Genomic DNA, 14,812 nt, shown 5'->3' on the forward strand with positions numbered 1-14,812 from the left:
TACTATATAATCTGCTTGACTTCATACTACTCAATGTGGCAGAGGGGAAAAAACACAAACACGTAGAGCACCATCATTGATTCATCTTCATATGTGAGCATTAAACATAACTCCGGTCGGATGGGGAAGCTAGATATCTAAGTCATAAGAAGGGATGGACCAAACAAGGCCCCGGTATTTCCCTCTCTAGAAACCACGCATTAAAAAACAATGAAATCAGAATGGCCGTAACCATGAACAATATACTTTTGATAGCATGCCCCTCCTCATTGCGTTGCCATGTCATAAAAAAGAAGAAAAGGAAATAACCCTCGGTAACCGCCACGTTTATAAGATCAAATAAATCAAGGAAACTAGAAAAAAGACCATGCGATAACAACTCGCCCGCGAGTAAAGAGTCGGATTTAATAATCTTCGTCAGCGGGGTTGTTGCGCTTGCTCTTGGCTCGTTTCTTGTTGCCCTTGAAATGTTTCTTCGAGTTGCCGGATCGCACTTCCGAGACGTCCACTCCACGCTCCAGGGCAACCATCAGTCGCTCCTTGCGTCCTGTGAGGTGTTTGCGCATTTCCTGGCCCTGATCGGTGTACTGGTGGTTGAATGGGAGCGTAAGACGGCCGCCGGACGTCTTGGAGCCGGGCCCAAAGAAGCCCGTGTCGAGGTCGCGGGATCGGAAGCCTTGAGGAACGGGCGCGGGCGCGGCGGACGACGACCCAGCCAGGATTTCCTCCTCGTCGTCGTCGTCGCTGGTTGGCTCAATATGGCCGGTTTTGGCGAGCATCGCCTGTCGTCGGGCAGGCAGATGAGCCGCGTCGTAGAGATCCTCGTTGAACTGGCGCGTGTCGATGGAGTCTTGACCCTCAGGGGTCGGCGGCGGGTGACAGAAAAGCAGTTTGCCGTTAACGTAGTCTTTCAGTACGTATCGAGCAGCACGCGATTCGTCGGGCTGGCCTTGACCCGTCGTGGCGAAACCACGGGCTCGCGCGTAGGCGCGAAGCAGCTCGTGCGCGGTGGGAATGCCGGTGCCGCCTTCCTCGACGGGTCGGGTGTGGATCTTGATGCCGTAGACGTTCTCAACGAAGTCCTTGGGAATTCGATGGGCGACGAGTCCCGAGGGCCCAGTAAACTCACGCTGCTGGTCAATGGGAAGCACACCGTTGACCACCAGCTCTGCCTTGGTCGTTGCGAAGTTGGGGAACACCAGACCAGGGCAATCGCAGAGCATGATCTCCGGAGAGAGGTACAGAGTCTGGAAGTGCTTGGTCTTACCGGGGGTGGCGGAAACCGACACCTTCTTGGCTCCAAGCAGGGCGTTGATGGTGCTAGATTTACCAACGTTGGGGTAACCCACCAGACCGATGGTGGTCTTCTGCTTGGGCTGCGCTTCCGGGTTGTCACTGTCGGGAAGAGTGTCGGGCGTGTTGGACAGGAAGAGCTCTTCCAGCTCGTCCACGTTCAAGATTTCTGTTCTCCGCGATTGGCTAGAGCCAGGTAGTTCCAGTCCTCCATCATGCTCCTCTTGGGCGCCCTCAGCCGGCGTTTTCTCGGACTGCTCTTCCTGTATCTTCATGGATTTGGCGGCCTCCGCAAGATCCTCCGCCTCGCTCTCACTGTCCGAACCATCTCCCTGCAAGAGTCGAGCCTCGTTTAGCTCCTTGGCCAGATGGGCCGAGAAGAACCGGAAGCTGATGTTGTGCTCGTCGAAGTAGTCAGCCCAGGACTCTCGTTGCTTTTCCGTCAACATATCAGCCTTGTTGACCAACAACAGGTTCCTCTTCTTGGGGTCAATCTCCTTGACATAGTTTTCCAGATCCTCCGAGCGGAACAGCAACGGGTTTCGCGCATCGACAATCTGCACGACGAGGTCCGACCGTTCAATAACTCGCCACAGTTGACGCCAAACTTCCAGGTTACGCTCGAACGGGGTCATCAAAAGATCCTGGTTGTCCTGCAGTTCCGCCAAGCCCCGACGCCAGTTCAACAAGCTTTCTCTCTCCATGCTCTCGAGTTGGTCGCGCGTCGTCGTTTTATCCCACTTCGGCCGTCTCGGAACGGTCAGACGGTTCTTGTTCTTCTGATGCTTCTTGACGGCGCTTCGCTCCTCGGACGCGGAAAGCAGGTAGGGGTTCTTCTGGTCGCCGTGAATGATCTTGACGTTGCTCATCTTCTCCGCGGTGAAATCGGTGCCAGCCAGCTCGGCCGTACTCAAAAACTCGTCCAACGCGCCCTGTTCCGTAATACTGCGCATCTTCACCCAGGCGGCTTCCTGGGGCGCATTGGTGACGTAGGTTTCTCCATTCTGATCCTTACGGGCGATCGAGGCGTTATGCGAAGCTTTCTTCATGTTGGACTGCTTTCCTTTGCCGAATCGATCCTTCATGAGGCTGTTACCCAGCCCCACGGAGTTTTTGGATTTGGCGAGAACCATGGTGGCGGAGGGGGTGCGAGAGTGTGGTCAATCAAGCTGATAATTTGCGTCTACTGCGTAGACGAAGTCCTTCCAAACACGACGATAACCAATCAGAAGGTGAAATGGGGACAAAGGGGGAGATATATGGAATGGATGAGTTATGGAGGGAGGAAGAAAAGAGAGAAGAAAGTCGGAATTAGTAATTTTGAAGGGTTTGCGATATGCCCAATCAGGAAAACCCCGCGGCGGATAAGATAAGACGCTGACTCAGCCGCTCTGTGTTTCGTTTTCTTGCGGTCCTCCTGCGAACCGACAGGAATTCAAAGGCAAGTCGAAGCTCTCCTGATTGACTAGTGCAATAATATTCCCTGGAATTTCGTTCATTCTCAGGTTGACTGGCTGTGTAGCCCGGAAGGTCCCCAAAGCAAAAATCCGCGTTGGGCCGATAAGTACTCACGTGACTCTTGTGTCCTCCCACTTTTTTTTTTTTTTTTTTTTTAATTTCCCCTCGTCAATATCAATATCGTCGCAGCTTCTCTGGCGAATTCGAGGAACGGAAAGCAAAACACCTCTGCAGATTCGAATAGCTGCTCACTCCGCATCCGTTCAAAATGCCTCCCCGCAAGCAGTGGATGTAAGTGTCCCACCAAGCCTGAGGGGTCTTTATATACTGATGCCCAAGTGAACAGCGACAAGAAGGGCGCAACCACATATCAGCTCTTCCACCGATCTCAAAATGACCCGTTAATCCACGATCCCGAGGCCGACGACCGTGTGCTCCATGCCGTCAAGGGACCACCCCCCGGCAGCGCAGAATATTCCCGCGCGAGAAACCTGGGCGACCTAACTAGTGAATTTGGATCGGGCGCTGTGCGGAAAAACGAGGGCGAAGCTGCTAATTATGGAATTTACTACGACGACACCAAGTATGACTACATGCAGCATTTGCGCGAGCTGGGGACGGGCGGTGGAGATTCGCATTTCGTCGAGGCGAAGAGCAAGGAGAAAGGCAAGAACAAGATGAAGCTGGAGGACGCGTTGAGGGGAATGTCGATGGATGACTCCAGAAGTCAGCTCGGAGGAGGTAGCGTCTACGGATCTGAGATGCGCTCGACTGTTTCATCCTATGTCCGCAAACCGACGTACCAGGACCAGCAAAATGTACCTGACCAGATCGCGGGATTCCAGCCCAACATGGACCCCCGACTTCGAGAGACTCTGGAAGCACTTGAGGACGAGGAATTTGTCGACGACGCAGACGACGATGATCTGTTCGGTCAATTGACGTCCCATGCGGAGGAAATGGACCCTGGTGACTGGGAGGATACGCTATTCGACGAAGAAGACGATGAGGGTTGGGAGTCAGATGCCACCGAGAAGGCCCCCGTCCAAACCGATCGATCGGACACCCTCCACACAGATCTGGACTCGGATTCTCAAGATCTTCCCCCGGGTGAAATGCCCGAGCACGATGCGCCTGCTCCTGACCTGCACCCCGAAGATCAGGGTTGGATGCGCGAGTTCGCCAAGTTCAAGAAGGATGCCAAAACCAAGACTGGACCGGCCGCGCCACCTAGCATCATGCCTTCGGAGCAGCGCAGCACGCTGGCATCTACTGTTTTCACTGCCGGCGGCACGCCAATTCGTCGTAAGAAGCGCAAGGGTGCCATGACCAACCCGTCCGCTTATTCCATGTCGTCCTCGGCTCTTGCTCGGACGGAGGGACACCGACTCTTGGACGACAGATTCGAGAAGGTTGAGGCGCTCTATGCGCTGGATGAGGAGGACGAGTTCGACGATGATGCATCCATGGTTAGCGGAATGACCGGCATGACCGGCATGACCGGCGTATCAACTGCCTCGTCGCAAGCCCCGAGCCTGGTGGATGCCAACGGGACGACGGTGCCGCCTCGGAGTGGGTTCAACGATGTCATGGACGACTTCCTGGCCGGATGGGACAACAACACGAGTGCCCAGGCGAAACGCAAGGGAGTCAAGAACAAGCGAGGCAAGAACGGCAACGAAGCCATTGGAATCAGAATGCTCGACGAGGTTCGCCAGGGTTTGGGGCCGGCGCGTGTGTCTGGAAAAGTTCCCGGCCGAGCCTAAACACCATCATGCTTCAACGAATTGCAATGATACCTTTCTTTTTTGTTAATGTTCTCCGACTTTCAAGGAAAAATGTGGTCAACGGCGTCCCGGTCTTCGTTTGATTCATGACTCATGTTCTCATGCATGATAGATATACTGTCATTTTCTGCGCCGATTTCAAAAAGTCTTTTCAAGTTGTCACGCTCGGGTGCGAACTGCTGATGTAGATAGATGACCATATATTCAATTGTCCTCACATTATATATTTTTGTAAAGTTCAACCCTGAAAAGGAAAGAGAAACTTGCTCTCGGCATAACTCGTCTATATAAGTCACTGTACAGTTACTATAGAGTACACGGGTATACAGATTCTATCGAAAAAAAAAAAGGAACACGCCATACTAATCGCCATCAAAACTACTGCCGTGAAAGAAAGGCAACTATAAGGCGCCCCCCACTTTCTCGACAATCCACATCGCCAGGCGGACCTTCCAGCTGACCCGGCGTTCAACCTTCCTCAGATCATCGCGGGCAATGACCTGCGAGTCCTTCTGTAGCCTCTCGGTCTCTGCGCCCAGCTGTCGCTTCAACTCTTGATCCCCTGTAACGACTAGGGCTCCGACCTCGAGATCGAGACTATAGCTGCGCTTGGTGTAATTGCTGCTCCCCACAAAGGTCAGACTGGGATGCTCTTCCTTCGGAAGTGTGATCCATAGCCCCTTGGCGTGATAGGTCCAGCCACCCGGTTCGCCAACTGTTCCACGGCGCCATTCTTTGAGCTGGATCGAATTTGTCCTCTGCGCTTCGGCAACGCGGTCGAGGAACCGGGCCGAGAGATGGGTGTAGGCGGCAGGAAGCATGCCGGAGATGCCGGAAGAGCCGTAGAACCCGTTGGCCCAAGGGGAGGCCGTCAGAACGGTGCCGCGGGTGGTCGATGCGGTTTCGGAAGTGGATGTGCTTGCGATCAGAAGGGAAGAAAGAACAGGGTGGATGTTGAAATAGCCGGCGGTGAAAAGCCAGCGGGCCCCCTCGAAAGCGGAGGAAGTAGAAAGTAACCGCAGAATAGTGGTGACGGCGGGAAACTCGGTGGAGGTATCCGGCTTCATCAACGACGTGAATTGTGCCACAGGGTAGACGAATGTTTGGCCTGATGTCTTCTCTTGGAGGGCGGAGTTGCTGGAGGGCTGGATGAGCGGGCTCAAGACGGTTGAAGAATACGCGATGAAATCTTCGGGATTGTCTAGAGGAGAAGGGGTACCATTGGCAATGGGCCAGTCCAACAGGTAGCCGGATGAATTGTGAGGATCGGGTAAGACTTGGAAACTGAGATTGCAGACCGCATGGTGGATCCGAGCATAGTACTCTGTGAGCTCTTTGGAGCTAAAGACATGGTACCGATCCAAGCGGTTGGTAAAATAGTCACTGGACAAATTCGCTCTGTAGAATCTCATATCAGTATACAGCCCCTATAGGTTGGAGCGAATGCAAATCCATACCCCGAAAGAATAATCTCATCGTCGATACCGTAAAGTTTCATATGCTGAAGACCCCAGCCTTCGTTGATCCTACGAGGAACCCATTTTTTCCTCAATCCAGTGAGGTTTGGAGTATGAAACATGCGAATTTCCACTCGATCTGCGCCATATTCTGCGACCAGCGAAGAAAGAAGCGAGGCGCATGAGGGATTAGGCGTTTCGCGCGTGCCTCGCAAGCAGTCCGTCAGGATCGATACTTTGAGGTCGGGATTGTCACGCAGAGCCTGGTTCAAGGTCTGGATAAGGTCATATTCCGTCTTGCCTATGTACAATGTAGATAGATAGATGCGTCTCTGGGCTTTAAGTATTTTGTCCTGGAAATGAACCAATTAGTGTCCTGGCTCTCGATTCCTTTCCGTCACAGGGTACACTCACCTTGAGGGTTCTGTAGAACGAGGCCGGTGAATCCAGGACTGTGATCCTGGAAGCCGGGACCTCGAAGCAAGGAGCAACCCGATCCAGCTCCGCCGTAATAGTCCCCAGAGGCGAGGCTGTCGAAAGACCAGTGGTGCTGGGAGCAGTGTTCGCCGTGTAGGCCGAGAATTTGCGCTCACAGAGTTTCCTCCGCGCGACGGGCCTGCGCACGGAAAATCGAAAAGCCTGGCCACCAATGCGTCCGAACATCTTGAAAGCCGCCTGCCGTAGCAGCTCCGACAGTATGCAGGCCTTGCGAGGGGAGTAGCGGGGCCAATGGCAAGAGGAGATAAACTAGATGGAAGGAGATGATCGTCCAGAAGGCGGCGCGGAGAACAGCCGCTGCAAACACGGCAAACAGCCCCGGGACGCTAGACCGCATCGAGTCGCCCTCAACCTCGACTTCTTCGCATTTCCGCTTCAACGCCCGACGACTTGCTCAAGCTCACTGCTTTAAATCGCCCAAGATGTCGACCATCGTTCGGACCTTGCGGAACCTGAGAAGAATCGGCTTCAAGGTAGGTTTGGTCGAGAGCCATTGCCGTGGGACGTCGCTAACTTGCCCCCTCCATAGGAATATGGCCACCAAATGCAGGTACGCACTACCCCCGGGAGTTGACGCGAATGGGAACAACCAATTGGTTCAATTTAGCTGGATACTTACCTTGGATGTTAATTTGCTTGGACTCAAATAGTATATTGGTATGTTTCCGGGTCCGGTCTGAGTTGCTGCGGAGAACTAACTCAGTCGCGATTACAGGTGATACCAAAGCCGGTACCTTGATTGGCACCGACCGCTACGGCAACAAATACTTCGAGAACATGGAGGAGGAGCTCCCCCGTAAGTGGTGCTCAGGTTGATCGTAATGGATCATGTTGACCGCAGCTTAGTCCGAACACGATGGGTGGATTACAAGGAGAAGGAATATGACCCTTCGCAGCTCGAGCCTGGCTGGTAAGGAACACCCGGTTGCGTTCATGTTCATATTAAATTCATTCCCTCCGCTAACCACCGTTTAATTTCGGTTTAGGCATGCCTGGATCTCGTACCTGGTCGATGCTCCTCCCACTGCTGATAAGCTCATGCAGACTGGCCACCGCAACTGGGAGCTGCCTGAGCACAGGCCCAACCTGACTCTGAGCCGTGCTGCTTTCAAGACTTACTCGACGTAAGCGACCTTTCATTTTAGAATTTGCCATGGTAGCTGCTAATTGACGGATCTAGCACCCGGCCTAAGTACTCTGCTTGGGAACCCGTTGCCGCTCCTCGGTAATTCTAGCATAGCCGAGTATAGAAACTGCCTATGTTTTTCTCCTGGGTTCTTCTGTCCTTGAGTTCGTAAGGAAAGCCCCTAGTTAGATCTTTCTTTTGCTGGGATGTGTGTAAATAAATATTTCCTATTGCGAGTTTTGGTTTCATCAAGGTCGTTCACGGTCATAACTGGTTGATTTTTTCAAGTGGCCACTTAAATTTTGCTTCTATAAACAACGCACGACTTGCTCATCCAGGTATCAAATCGCTTGTAGATCAGAACAGCAAGTATTATAGCTCTTGTCAATGGTTTAAATACAGAGAGAATGTAAATCCTTATTAGAGAACATATACACCGGAACCGATGTTGGACCAGTGCCGAATCGGTCGTCGATCTTCCAACTCAATACACCACCACAGCACCTCTTTCAATTTTTCGATATGTCCCTGCGCCTCGAACGCTTTGGAAAGAGCATACCAAGCCTCGGTATTATCCCAAGAGCTTCCTTGTTTGGTCAAGACTGATAGCAAACCATACGCCCTGTCTCGGGCCGCAATACGATTGAGCAGCCTGGGTTCCTCGTCTTGAATTGCGGAGGGCAACTCGTCTTCCTTCGAATCACCAGCGTCAGTAGTCGGCGAGGAGGTTGTTTGTTCCTTGGGGTCCGGAATTTGCTTCCTCGCCGAGTTCAAGGACGGCGTGGACAAATCAGGTTGGAGCTCTGTCTCTGGAGGTTCAAGGGGCAATTTCTGATCCCAAATATCGAGCAGGAAGTTGGCCAGGGTAATGGTGGCTTTCGGATGATCGGGGTTACGTAACAAGGCGGTTTCAAGAAGGTCCATCGCGTCATGCGGGCGCGACTGGGCTTTGCATAGGAGCGCTTGTTCGGCGAGCAGGTCAGCCCAAAGCTCTTCGGAGCTCTTGGGAGAGCCCCACGCACGCTCTGTGAAAGACCTGGCTGACGATTCCTGTACTGCAGAAAGCGCTTCGAACCGCGTGACTTGCTTGGCCGCCTCATCACATGCCTCGCGTGCATCGTCAAACAAGGACGCCCGCCGATAGAGCCCTGCGATGAGAAGCCAGGTTTTAACGAGGATGCAAAGTGCATGTTTTTGTGCCTGTGCGATTGGAAATTTGGTGATTGCCCTGGTTGGCGAGTCAAATCCGTATAATGTCGGCAATCGAACATCCTGCTCGGGGGGCTGCTGAGAATGGCCTATCGGAGGAGGGTACTTCTTGTGGTCAATATTATGAGCAGCAGGGCGCAATGGGTGCTTTGAATTCTGCACGCTTTGCTCCTTGTCTGCACTCGAGACTGCAAGTCCTACCATGTCCTGGGACAATCCTCCGTCGTCAGAAGGTTGCTGTGTTCCTGGGACACTGGCGATTTCGGGTGCATTCATGTCACCGTTCACCTGGCCGGCTTGTTGGCCCGCAAGAACTTCTGACTTCCTGAGGGTACTGCTGCGCTTTCGCAGTTTCTTGGAGTCGGATCGTGCAACAGGCTGAGGGGCCTCCTGTGCCATCTGTCTGTCTTCATCCGTGACATGTATGGACGGTGCCCCATCCATGTTGATAGAGGATTCATTGTGGGCGACCGAAGTGTTTACACTGCTTGAATGGTTGTCGCTTGCGTGCTCGGTACCCACTCGAGATCCCCTGTTCCGACCAAAGATACTTCCGCGGAGGCTTTTCACAGTGCCTGCGGAACTTTTCGGCGGCGTTAGATGGTCGACCGAGGCGGTTTTCTTTTCGTCAGCTTCGAGGTTCAAGTTGCCGAAGAGAGTGGCAAAAAGGCCAAGTAGCTGGTCGCTGTGGTTGACTGCAGCTTCTGGGCCCTCGAGGAGCTCAATAAATGCAAGCTGGCTCATACGGGTCTCGACAATGCGCTCTTTCTCTCTACCCTGTAGCTGATCGATCAGGGCATGGTCCAAACCGGGAGAGCCAGGACGCTCTCTAAGATTGCTGTGTTGCTTTTGCGGTCGTCGGTCACTGTGCGCAAGAGACGTGACAGCAGATGGGAACTGCTCGAATGCAGCTTCACAGGACCGTTCGGCGATATCAAAGTCATGCTTGGCGCTCAGAAGCAATGCAAGAAGATGCCACAAGGGTACGAGATCGCGTTCTCGAGCAAAGTTACCCTGGTTGGCTCCAGGGTGAGTGTTTGATGTTAAAGCGGTCTTGACGTATTCGATTGCACCGTCCAAATCGCGATCTTCTGCTAGAAGAAGCGCAAGCGCATAAAGTGAAGAAAAGTTAGTCTCGTCCTCCAGCTCGGGAGCGATGCTTTTTTCTAGATAGTCGATAGCCTCGGCTCGTATGTCGTTCCGGTCCTCGTTTATAGGGGTCCAGTTGGCCCAGTTTGCCAGCCCAATGCCAATGCCTCTGTACGCGGTAGCAACATCACAGGGAGACACGGCTTGATATTTAGTCGAGTTCGATTCGGGGACGATAATAAGCCTTCCCTCCTCATCATCGAGGTCCTCTTGTACATGCTTTTCGACGAATTTCACTAGAAGAGAGGTTAAAGCCTTGGCTTTTTCGGCCTCCTTCGCCGAGCCAAAGCAGCAGAGCATGGTGATACCCTCAGAAACAGTTCTGAGCAAAGTTCCATCATTCTCTAGGTCGCCGTATTGCGCAGCCTTCTCCGCCCTTTCTTTGGCATTGGTGACAATCTCGATATACGAATCAAGTGCTTTTAGAGCGAGGTCAAAATCGGCCAGTGCAGAATGAACGTGGAAAAGACGACGCAGAATCAAATGTGAATGGTATGTTTTCGTAGCTGCTCGGTAAAGAATCTGTTAATCTGGGGTTAGCAAATGTGGCTTCCAATTGTGATTGCATGTGGATACGTACGTCAAGAACGTTCCGGCCAACTGCGTTTTGACCTCCTTCGCCGAGATCATCATCGGTCCACCCCGAGCCACAGAGGATTTCCCAATTTTGGATCACTTGCTCGACCCAATCCTCAACCTGAACATTCTTAGATTCTGCCGTAGGGAACTTGACTTCGCGCAAGAGATTGGTTTCACATAATGATTCCACACGACGTATCTCGCTGGAGAGCTGAGGGCGGTCCGGCCCGTTCGCCGGAGGGTAGTATTCTAGTTCGTGGACTAAAACCGCAGATAATAGGTCGTAGTAAGACTTCCAGATTGCCGACTTTGAAATAGATTCGCGATCGCCGTCAAAGTGCTGTACAGGGGATGAGACCCCCTGCTTGACGAGGGGATGAGATGACCATAGTCTGCATAGCTTGAAGGCGGTTTTCGCCGATTCACCGTCAAGAACCGGAACTTGCTTAAGTGCTTCCTGGCTAGCGAGGAATGCGCCTTCGCCTAGTAACTTTTCGGACCAGTGTAGAAACTGGGGATTATTAGAGGATGCTTCGCCATGGTTTGTTAACCAGGGGACGAGTGAATTGAAAGTGTCGATAGCCTCGGTGGCACTAGAAATCATGTGCTGTGAAGCGCCTACCAGAATTGGGTCAGTATGGACTGATTTATCGTTCGAAAACCACCGAATACATACCTTTGAGATAGCAGCTTTTGACAATGCACACTTCGGTCCACGGAGAGATGTGTTCTCCGGTCGTGAGGTCGTCTATGGTCTCCCCGAAGTCTCTGGGTAGACGAGCCACCGCTAATCCGGGTTCATTAAGTGTCCAGTGCACCCATCCTAGACAGACCTGCGCTTGGAAGGTGTCTTCTTTTGACTCGCTTCCCCTCTCAACCGTAGATAGAAGGGACGGGATCAGTTCGGGCAAGCTGGAGGACGACGAAGGTCGAGCAGTTGGCGGTCCTTTTTGAGACTCGGCAGCGATCTGGTACTCAGCCGAAGCTACTTCCAATAGGCCTGAACGAGAAACCGGTCTTAGTTCATGCCCGAGGGGTCAATCATCGCAAGTCGGGGAGGCAGGAAGTTACATGACTTCTGAGGCGCATGCTTGGTCACCTTTCGAATGAGCTCGGGGAGTTCATCCCATCTATTCTGACAGCGCGCAGTGTCCAGGGCCGCGACGTAGCGGTACCCCTTATCGGATTCTCGACCCTATAGCCGAGAAAAAAGGATGTCAATGGGTTGGGAAGATGTGCCAGGGGGGGAAGAGGGGAAGAAGTTAGGCAGCGGTAGGATTGGCAGCTAGGATGTTGTAGGTAGGTAGATACTTACGGCCATGATTGAGGGGGGTCAGAGATGAAAGAAAGAAGATTGAAACAGGGGGGATGGCGATGGGAAAAGCATCCATAGCACATGCCCACCCCGAGGCTCCGACACAGGAACTAAAATATGGGGACGAATTAATGAGTGAAGGTTAACTGGCAGAAAGTGACGGCGGTGATCTTCGCCAGGGGCGGCGGTATCGTTACGCGGTACCGTACCGTACCGAGGCTTCATGTGGCCCGAGCGCCGGGTTTTTCTGCCGCCAAAAAAATTAATTCCATGCGACGGTTTTGATTGCATCTCGCTGTCTCCCCAAGTTGAACTGCCGTCTGTTCCGTTCAAGATGGCTTCCTTGTCCATGTCGCTCCATGCCGTCAACCATCGGTTGACCAACATTCCGGTCAAACAGCTCCCCCCCATCGCATCATGCCTGGCGACATCCTTGAGCAATTGCGGGGAGCTGCTCTCCTCCCCTCAGCAGCAAAAGTCGGCCAAGTCCGACTCGGATGATGCCGTGCAGGTGCACCGATTGATGACCCGATTGACGAGCTTGCTGCAAGATCGAACTCCGGAAGGCCGATGGACTGCTGTGGTGCTCGTGAAAGCCGTGGTGGAGGCGGGTCAATGGGAAGTTTTGCGAGGATGCGAGCCGTTCGTTCGCGGTCTGATGACCATTTTGACGGTATGGATTCAATCAATGGCTATCTGAGTTTCGGATATGCCTCGCAAATAGTTTGATCGCTGACCAATTGCTTGAGCAGAAAGCCGATCCTACTTCTACCAAGAAAATGGCCATCATCACCTTGACCAGAATTTTCCACCTGACCTACCAGTATCCTACCCTCGTGCGCGAAATCACTACACCCTCTCTACCAGGGTTCATCACCTCGGCCCTGAACCTGATCTCCGTCAAACCCTCCTCCGAACCGATTAGAACGCTCAAGCCCAATGCAGCGCCCTTCTTGGAAATCGTTCTACATGCGTTTGGAGAGCTGATCGGCCGGCATCCCACCATCTTCCGTCCGTTCTCGGCGCAAATCCACAGTCTCCTGCAGATTATCATTGGATCAACCTCACCTAGGTTCCCCGAGCCAGTGGTGGAGGTTGCCGAGCGATTGTTTGTCTTGCTTCACAACTGTGCCCCCAAGAATACGTCGGGAGAAGAATGGAAGAATGCATGCCAGATGACACTTGCTTCTCTCCATGGGACTGCGCACTACGTTTTCCGAGCCGTGGTCGAACAATGGGAATCCACTGACCCATCGTTGCGGATGAATGTGGGACCGCAAGATTACAGTCAAGAGGCGCGCGATCTGGGGCCAGACCCGTTGGGACTTCCGAGCTGGCAGGGAATCGGGTCCGGCGTGGATAGACTTGTTGTGCTGCTACGACTGTTGTCGGCTTTCCTGAAAACCCCATCCGCCTCGACCGTATCCATTCCCATCGGATCTATCCTGGATTTGACTTCGCGACTGACTTCGGTGACGGTCTCAGCAGATGGGGCCAAGCTCCAGACTAACGCTCAGATTGGTCGCGCAGAAAGAGAAAGTCTATTTGCGGAGCTCCCTCGCATCCATACTGCATGCTTGAAGCTGCTTCTTACTTTTGTAGAGAAGCTGGAAACCGGTGCTGTTCCGGTAGGACAAACGATTCTCGAACAGTCCCTTTGGGTCTTCCGCGCGGAAAAGTCCAGCCGGGAGGTTCGAACTGCTACATATGATCTGGTTCGCGCCTTGTTTACGCAAATGGGGCCATCATTGACGAAGCAAAGCGTCTCGTCTCTGACTAACCTAGTCCAAACATGCTGCTACGACCTCTTACCCCCTCCTGGCGATGAAAGCGCATCGGCGAAACTCTCGACCGATCCGAAGAGCAAAACCAAGTCGAACCAAGCGACGACAAATGCCGATTCTTTCTTGAATCCTGGCCTAAAATCGGGTCGTCAACTGAGTCCGTCGTCGTCATTCCCTGATCTCAAACGAGCTGCATCGGCACTTATTCCCGCTATGCTCATCAATGTACCCACTGAATTCCTGGCTCCATCCTTGCGGGCTGAAATCGATCGGACGATAATCATGACGTCCGATAAGAACGCGATGTTTGCCAGTGTTCTCAATCCCGTCCCACCCATGAAGGGCCGTGGAATGGGTGCCAGCATCATTCCATTCTTGGCTCGCGGCTATGCCGCAGAAATGGAGGTAGAGGGACTCATCAGGCCTCGAATGCCCGTGCTAACAAATGCATCCTCTGCTCTTGGCGGGTACGCTTACATTGAGGATGAGGATGAGGATGAAGAGGATGGAACTGTTCCGGCATCGGTGTCTCACGTAACACCTGCTAATACTGGGTTTCTGAAACAATCTGCCACTCCAGTCCTGCAGAATGATTTGATGGACATTCAAGAGTCGCAGCCCACCGTACCATCTATCAACAAGCGAAGCCACGGCGAAGATCTATCTCGATCTCTTGCTACCCCATCTAGCGCCGCCCAGACGGGACAAGCAAACGGACAGAGCAAGAGACCCCGGGTTGAAAATGAAGTTGTCGCCGCTCCAAGCCAGCCTTCCGTGGACAGGGCATCGCCTGACACATTCACGGGCACCGCAGCTATCCCTGTTCCTACTTCCTCGGCTACGTCTACTCATGCGCCACCCGCGCAAACCACCAGCGTCAACACATCGACTACAGCGACCGTTGGAGGTCCATTGTCAGGTACGGCCGTATCACGGCCCATGGCTTCATCGGCAAAGGCTGAGACCGCAGCGACAGAGGCGGGAGATGACGAGAGCGACGATGAGCTGCCAACGCTCAACATGGATCCGGATACGGATGACGAGGACGAGGAGGATGTCACGATGGGCGAGTCATAAACTGTCTTTGCTGTATGATAATGTAATACCGAGCTCAAATTGTGGATAGATCCACGCTACTAATGCTTCTATATGTAATC

The 14,812-nt window shown here is 53.0% G+C and overlaps 6 protein-coding genes across 6 annotated transcripts; 3 read left to right on the forward strand and 3 right to left on the reverse strand.

Annotated features, from left to right (window-relative positions):
* Positions 1–29: 29 nt before the first annotated feature.
* Positions 30–2,586, reverse strand: P170DRAFT_441619 (ribosome biogenesis GTPase LSG1). The gene has a single exon (XM_024850357.1). The coding sequence runs from the start codon at positions 2,424–2,426 to the stop codon at positions 405–407; it is 2,022 nt and encodes a 673-aa protein (XP_024698463.1). The 5' UTR covers positions 2,427–2,586; the 3' UTR covers positions 30–404.
* Positions 2,587–2,915: 329 nt separating this feature from the next.
* On the forward strand, positions 2,916–4,752 carry P170DRAFT_418932 (ribosome biogenesis protein LTV1). Its single transcript, XM_024847251.1, has 2 exons — positions 2,916–3,042; positions 3,098–4,752. The coding sequence occupies exons 1-2, from the start codon at positions 3,020–3,022 to the stop codon at positions 4,515–4,517; spliced, it is 1,443 nt and encodes a 480-aa protein (XP_024698464.1). The 5' UTR covers positions 2,916–3,019; the 3' UTR covers positions 4,518–4,752.
* Positions 4,753–4,867: 115 nt separating this feature from the next.
* On the reverse strand, positions 4,868–6,717 carry P170DRAFT_418935 (CDP-diacylglycerol--glycerol-3-phosphate 3-phosphatidyltransferase). The gene is made up of 3 exons (XM_024847252.1): positions 6,410–6,717; positions 5,996–6,348; positions 4,868–5,936 (listed from the first exon to the last, which is right to left on the reverse strand). The coding sequence occupies exons 1-3, from the start codon at positions 6,656–6,658 to the stop codon at positions 4,940–4,942; spliced, it is 1,599 nt and encodes a 532-aa protein (XP_024698465.1). The 5' UTR covers positions 6,659–6,717; the 3' UTR covers positions 4,868–4,939.
* Positions 6,718–6,866: 149 nt separating this feature from the next.
* Positions 6,867–7,955, forward strand: P170DRAFT_441622 (complex I NDUFA12 subunit family protein). Its single transcript, XM_024850358.1, has 7 exons — positions 6,867–6,966; positions 7,023–7,043; positions 7,144–7,150; positions 7,209–7,289; positions 7,340–7,403; positions 7,480–7,617; positions 7,674–7,955. The coding sequence occupies exons 1-7, from the start codon at positions 6,916–6,918 to the stop codon at positions 7,720–7,722; spliced, it is 411 nt and encodes a 136-aa protein (XP_024698466.1). The 5' UTR covers positions 6,867–6,915; the 3' UTR covers positions 7,723–7,955.
* A 16-nt stretch (positions 7,956–7,971) lies between these two features.
* P170DRAFT_468850 (putative filamentation protein (Rhf1)) lies at positions 7,972–11,877 on the reverse strand (the record flags this gene model as incomplete). The annotated part of the gene is made up of 5 exons (XM_024852573.1): positions 7,972–10,499; positions 10,558–11,174; positions 11,233–11,556; positions 11,628–11,751; positions 11,872–11,877. 5 exons carry the CDS (start codon positions 11,875–11,877, stop codon positions 8,040–8,042), a joined length of 3,531 nt encoding a protein of 1,176 aa, XP_024698467.1. The 3' UTR covers positions 7,972–8,039.
* A 278-nt stretch (positions 11,878–12,155) lies between these two features.
* On the forward strand, positions 12,156–14,775 carry P170DRAFT_418941 (uncharacterized protein). Its single transcript, XM_024847253.1, has 2 exons — positions 12,156–12,544; positions 12,624–14,775. Exons 1-2 carry the CDS (start codon positions 12,206–12,208, stop codon positions 14,730–14,732), a joined length of 2,448 nt encoding a protein of 815 aa, XP_024698468.1. The 5' UTR covers positions 12,156–12,205; the 3' UTR covers positions 14,733–14,775.
* The last annotated feature ends 37 nt before the right edge of the window (positions 14,776–14,812 follow it).

The sequence above is a fragment of the Aspergillus steynii genome, assembly GCF_002849105.1.
Source record: "Aspergillus steynii IBT 23096 chromosome Unknown P170scaffold_11, whole genome shotgun sequence".
Classification (NCBI taxonomy): Eukaryota; Fungi; Ascomycota; class Eurotiomycetes; order Eurotiales; family Aspergillaceae; genus Aspergillus; species Aspergillus steynii.

Excerpts from the sequence above, each read along its gene's own strand:
- P170DRAFT_418935 (XM_024847252.1), bottom strand. The coding sequence starts at position 6,658 with ATGTTCGGACGCATTGGTGGCCAGGCTTTTCGATTTTCCGTGCGCAGG. Across the intron at positions 6,349-6,409 it reads CGTTCTACAGAACCCTCAAG|GACAAAATACTTAAAGCCCA; the intron begins GTGAGTGTACCC and ends GTTCATTTCCAG. Across the intron at positions 5,937-5,995 it reads GATGAGATTATTCTTTCGGG|AGCGAATTTGTCCAGTGACT; the intron begins GTATGGATTTGC and ends GAGATTCTACAG.
- P170DRAFT_441622 (XM_024850358.1), top strand. The coding sequence starts at position 6,916 with ATGTCGACCATCGTTCGGACCTTGCGGAACCTGAGAAGAATCGGCTTC. Across the intron at positions 6,967-7,022 it reads TGAGAAGAATCGGCTTCAAG|GAATATGGCCACCAAATGCA; the intron begins GTAGGTTTGGTC and ends CCCCCTCCATAG. Across the intron at positions 7,290-7,339 it reads CATGGAGGAGGAGCTCCCCC|TCCGAACACGATGGGTGGAT; the intron begins GTAAGTGGTGCT and ends ACCGCAGCTTAG.
- P170DRAFT_441619 (XM_024850357.1), bottom strand. The coding sequence starts at position 2,426 with ATGGTTCTCGCCAAATCCAAAAACTCCGTGGGGCTGGGTAACAGCCTC.
- P170DRAFT_418932 (XM_024847251.1), top strand. The coding sequence starts at position 3,020 with ATGCCTCCCCGCAAGCAGTGGAT. Across the intron at positions 3,043-3,097 it reads CCTCCCCGCAAGCAGTGGAT|CGACAAGAAGGGCGCAACCA; the intron begins GTAAGTGTCCCA and ends CCAAGTGAACAG.
- P170DRAFT_418941 (XM_024847253.1), top strand. The coding sequence starts at position 12,206 with ATGGCTTCCTTGTCCATGTCGCTCCATGCCGTCAACCATCGGTTGACC. Across the intron at positions 12,545-12,623 it reads GTCTGATGACCATTTTGACG|AAAGCCGATCCTACTTCTAC; the intron begins GTATGGATTCAA and ends TTGCTTGAGCAG.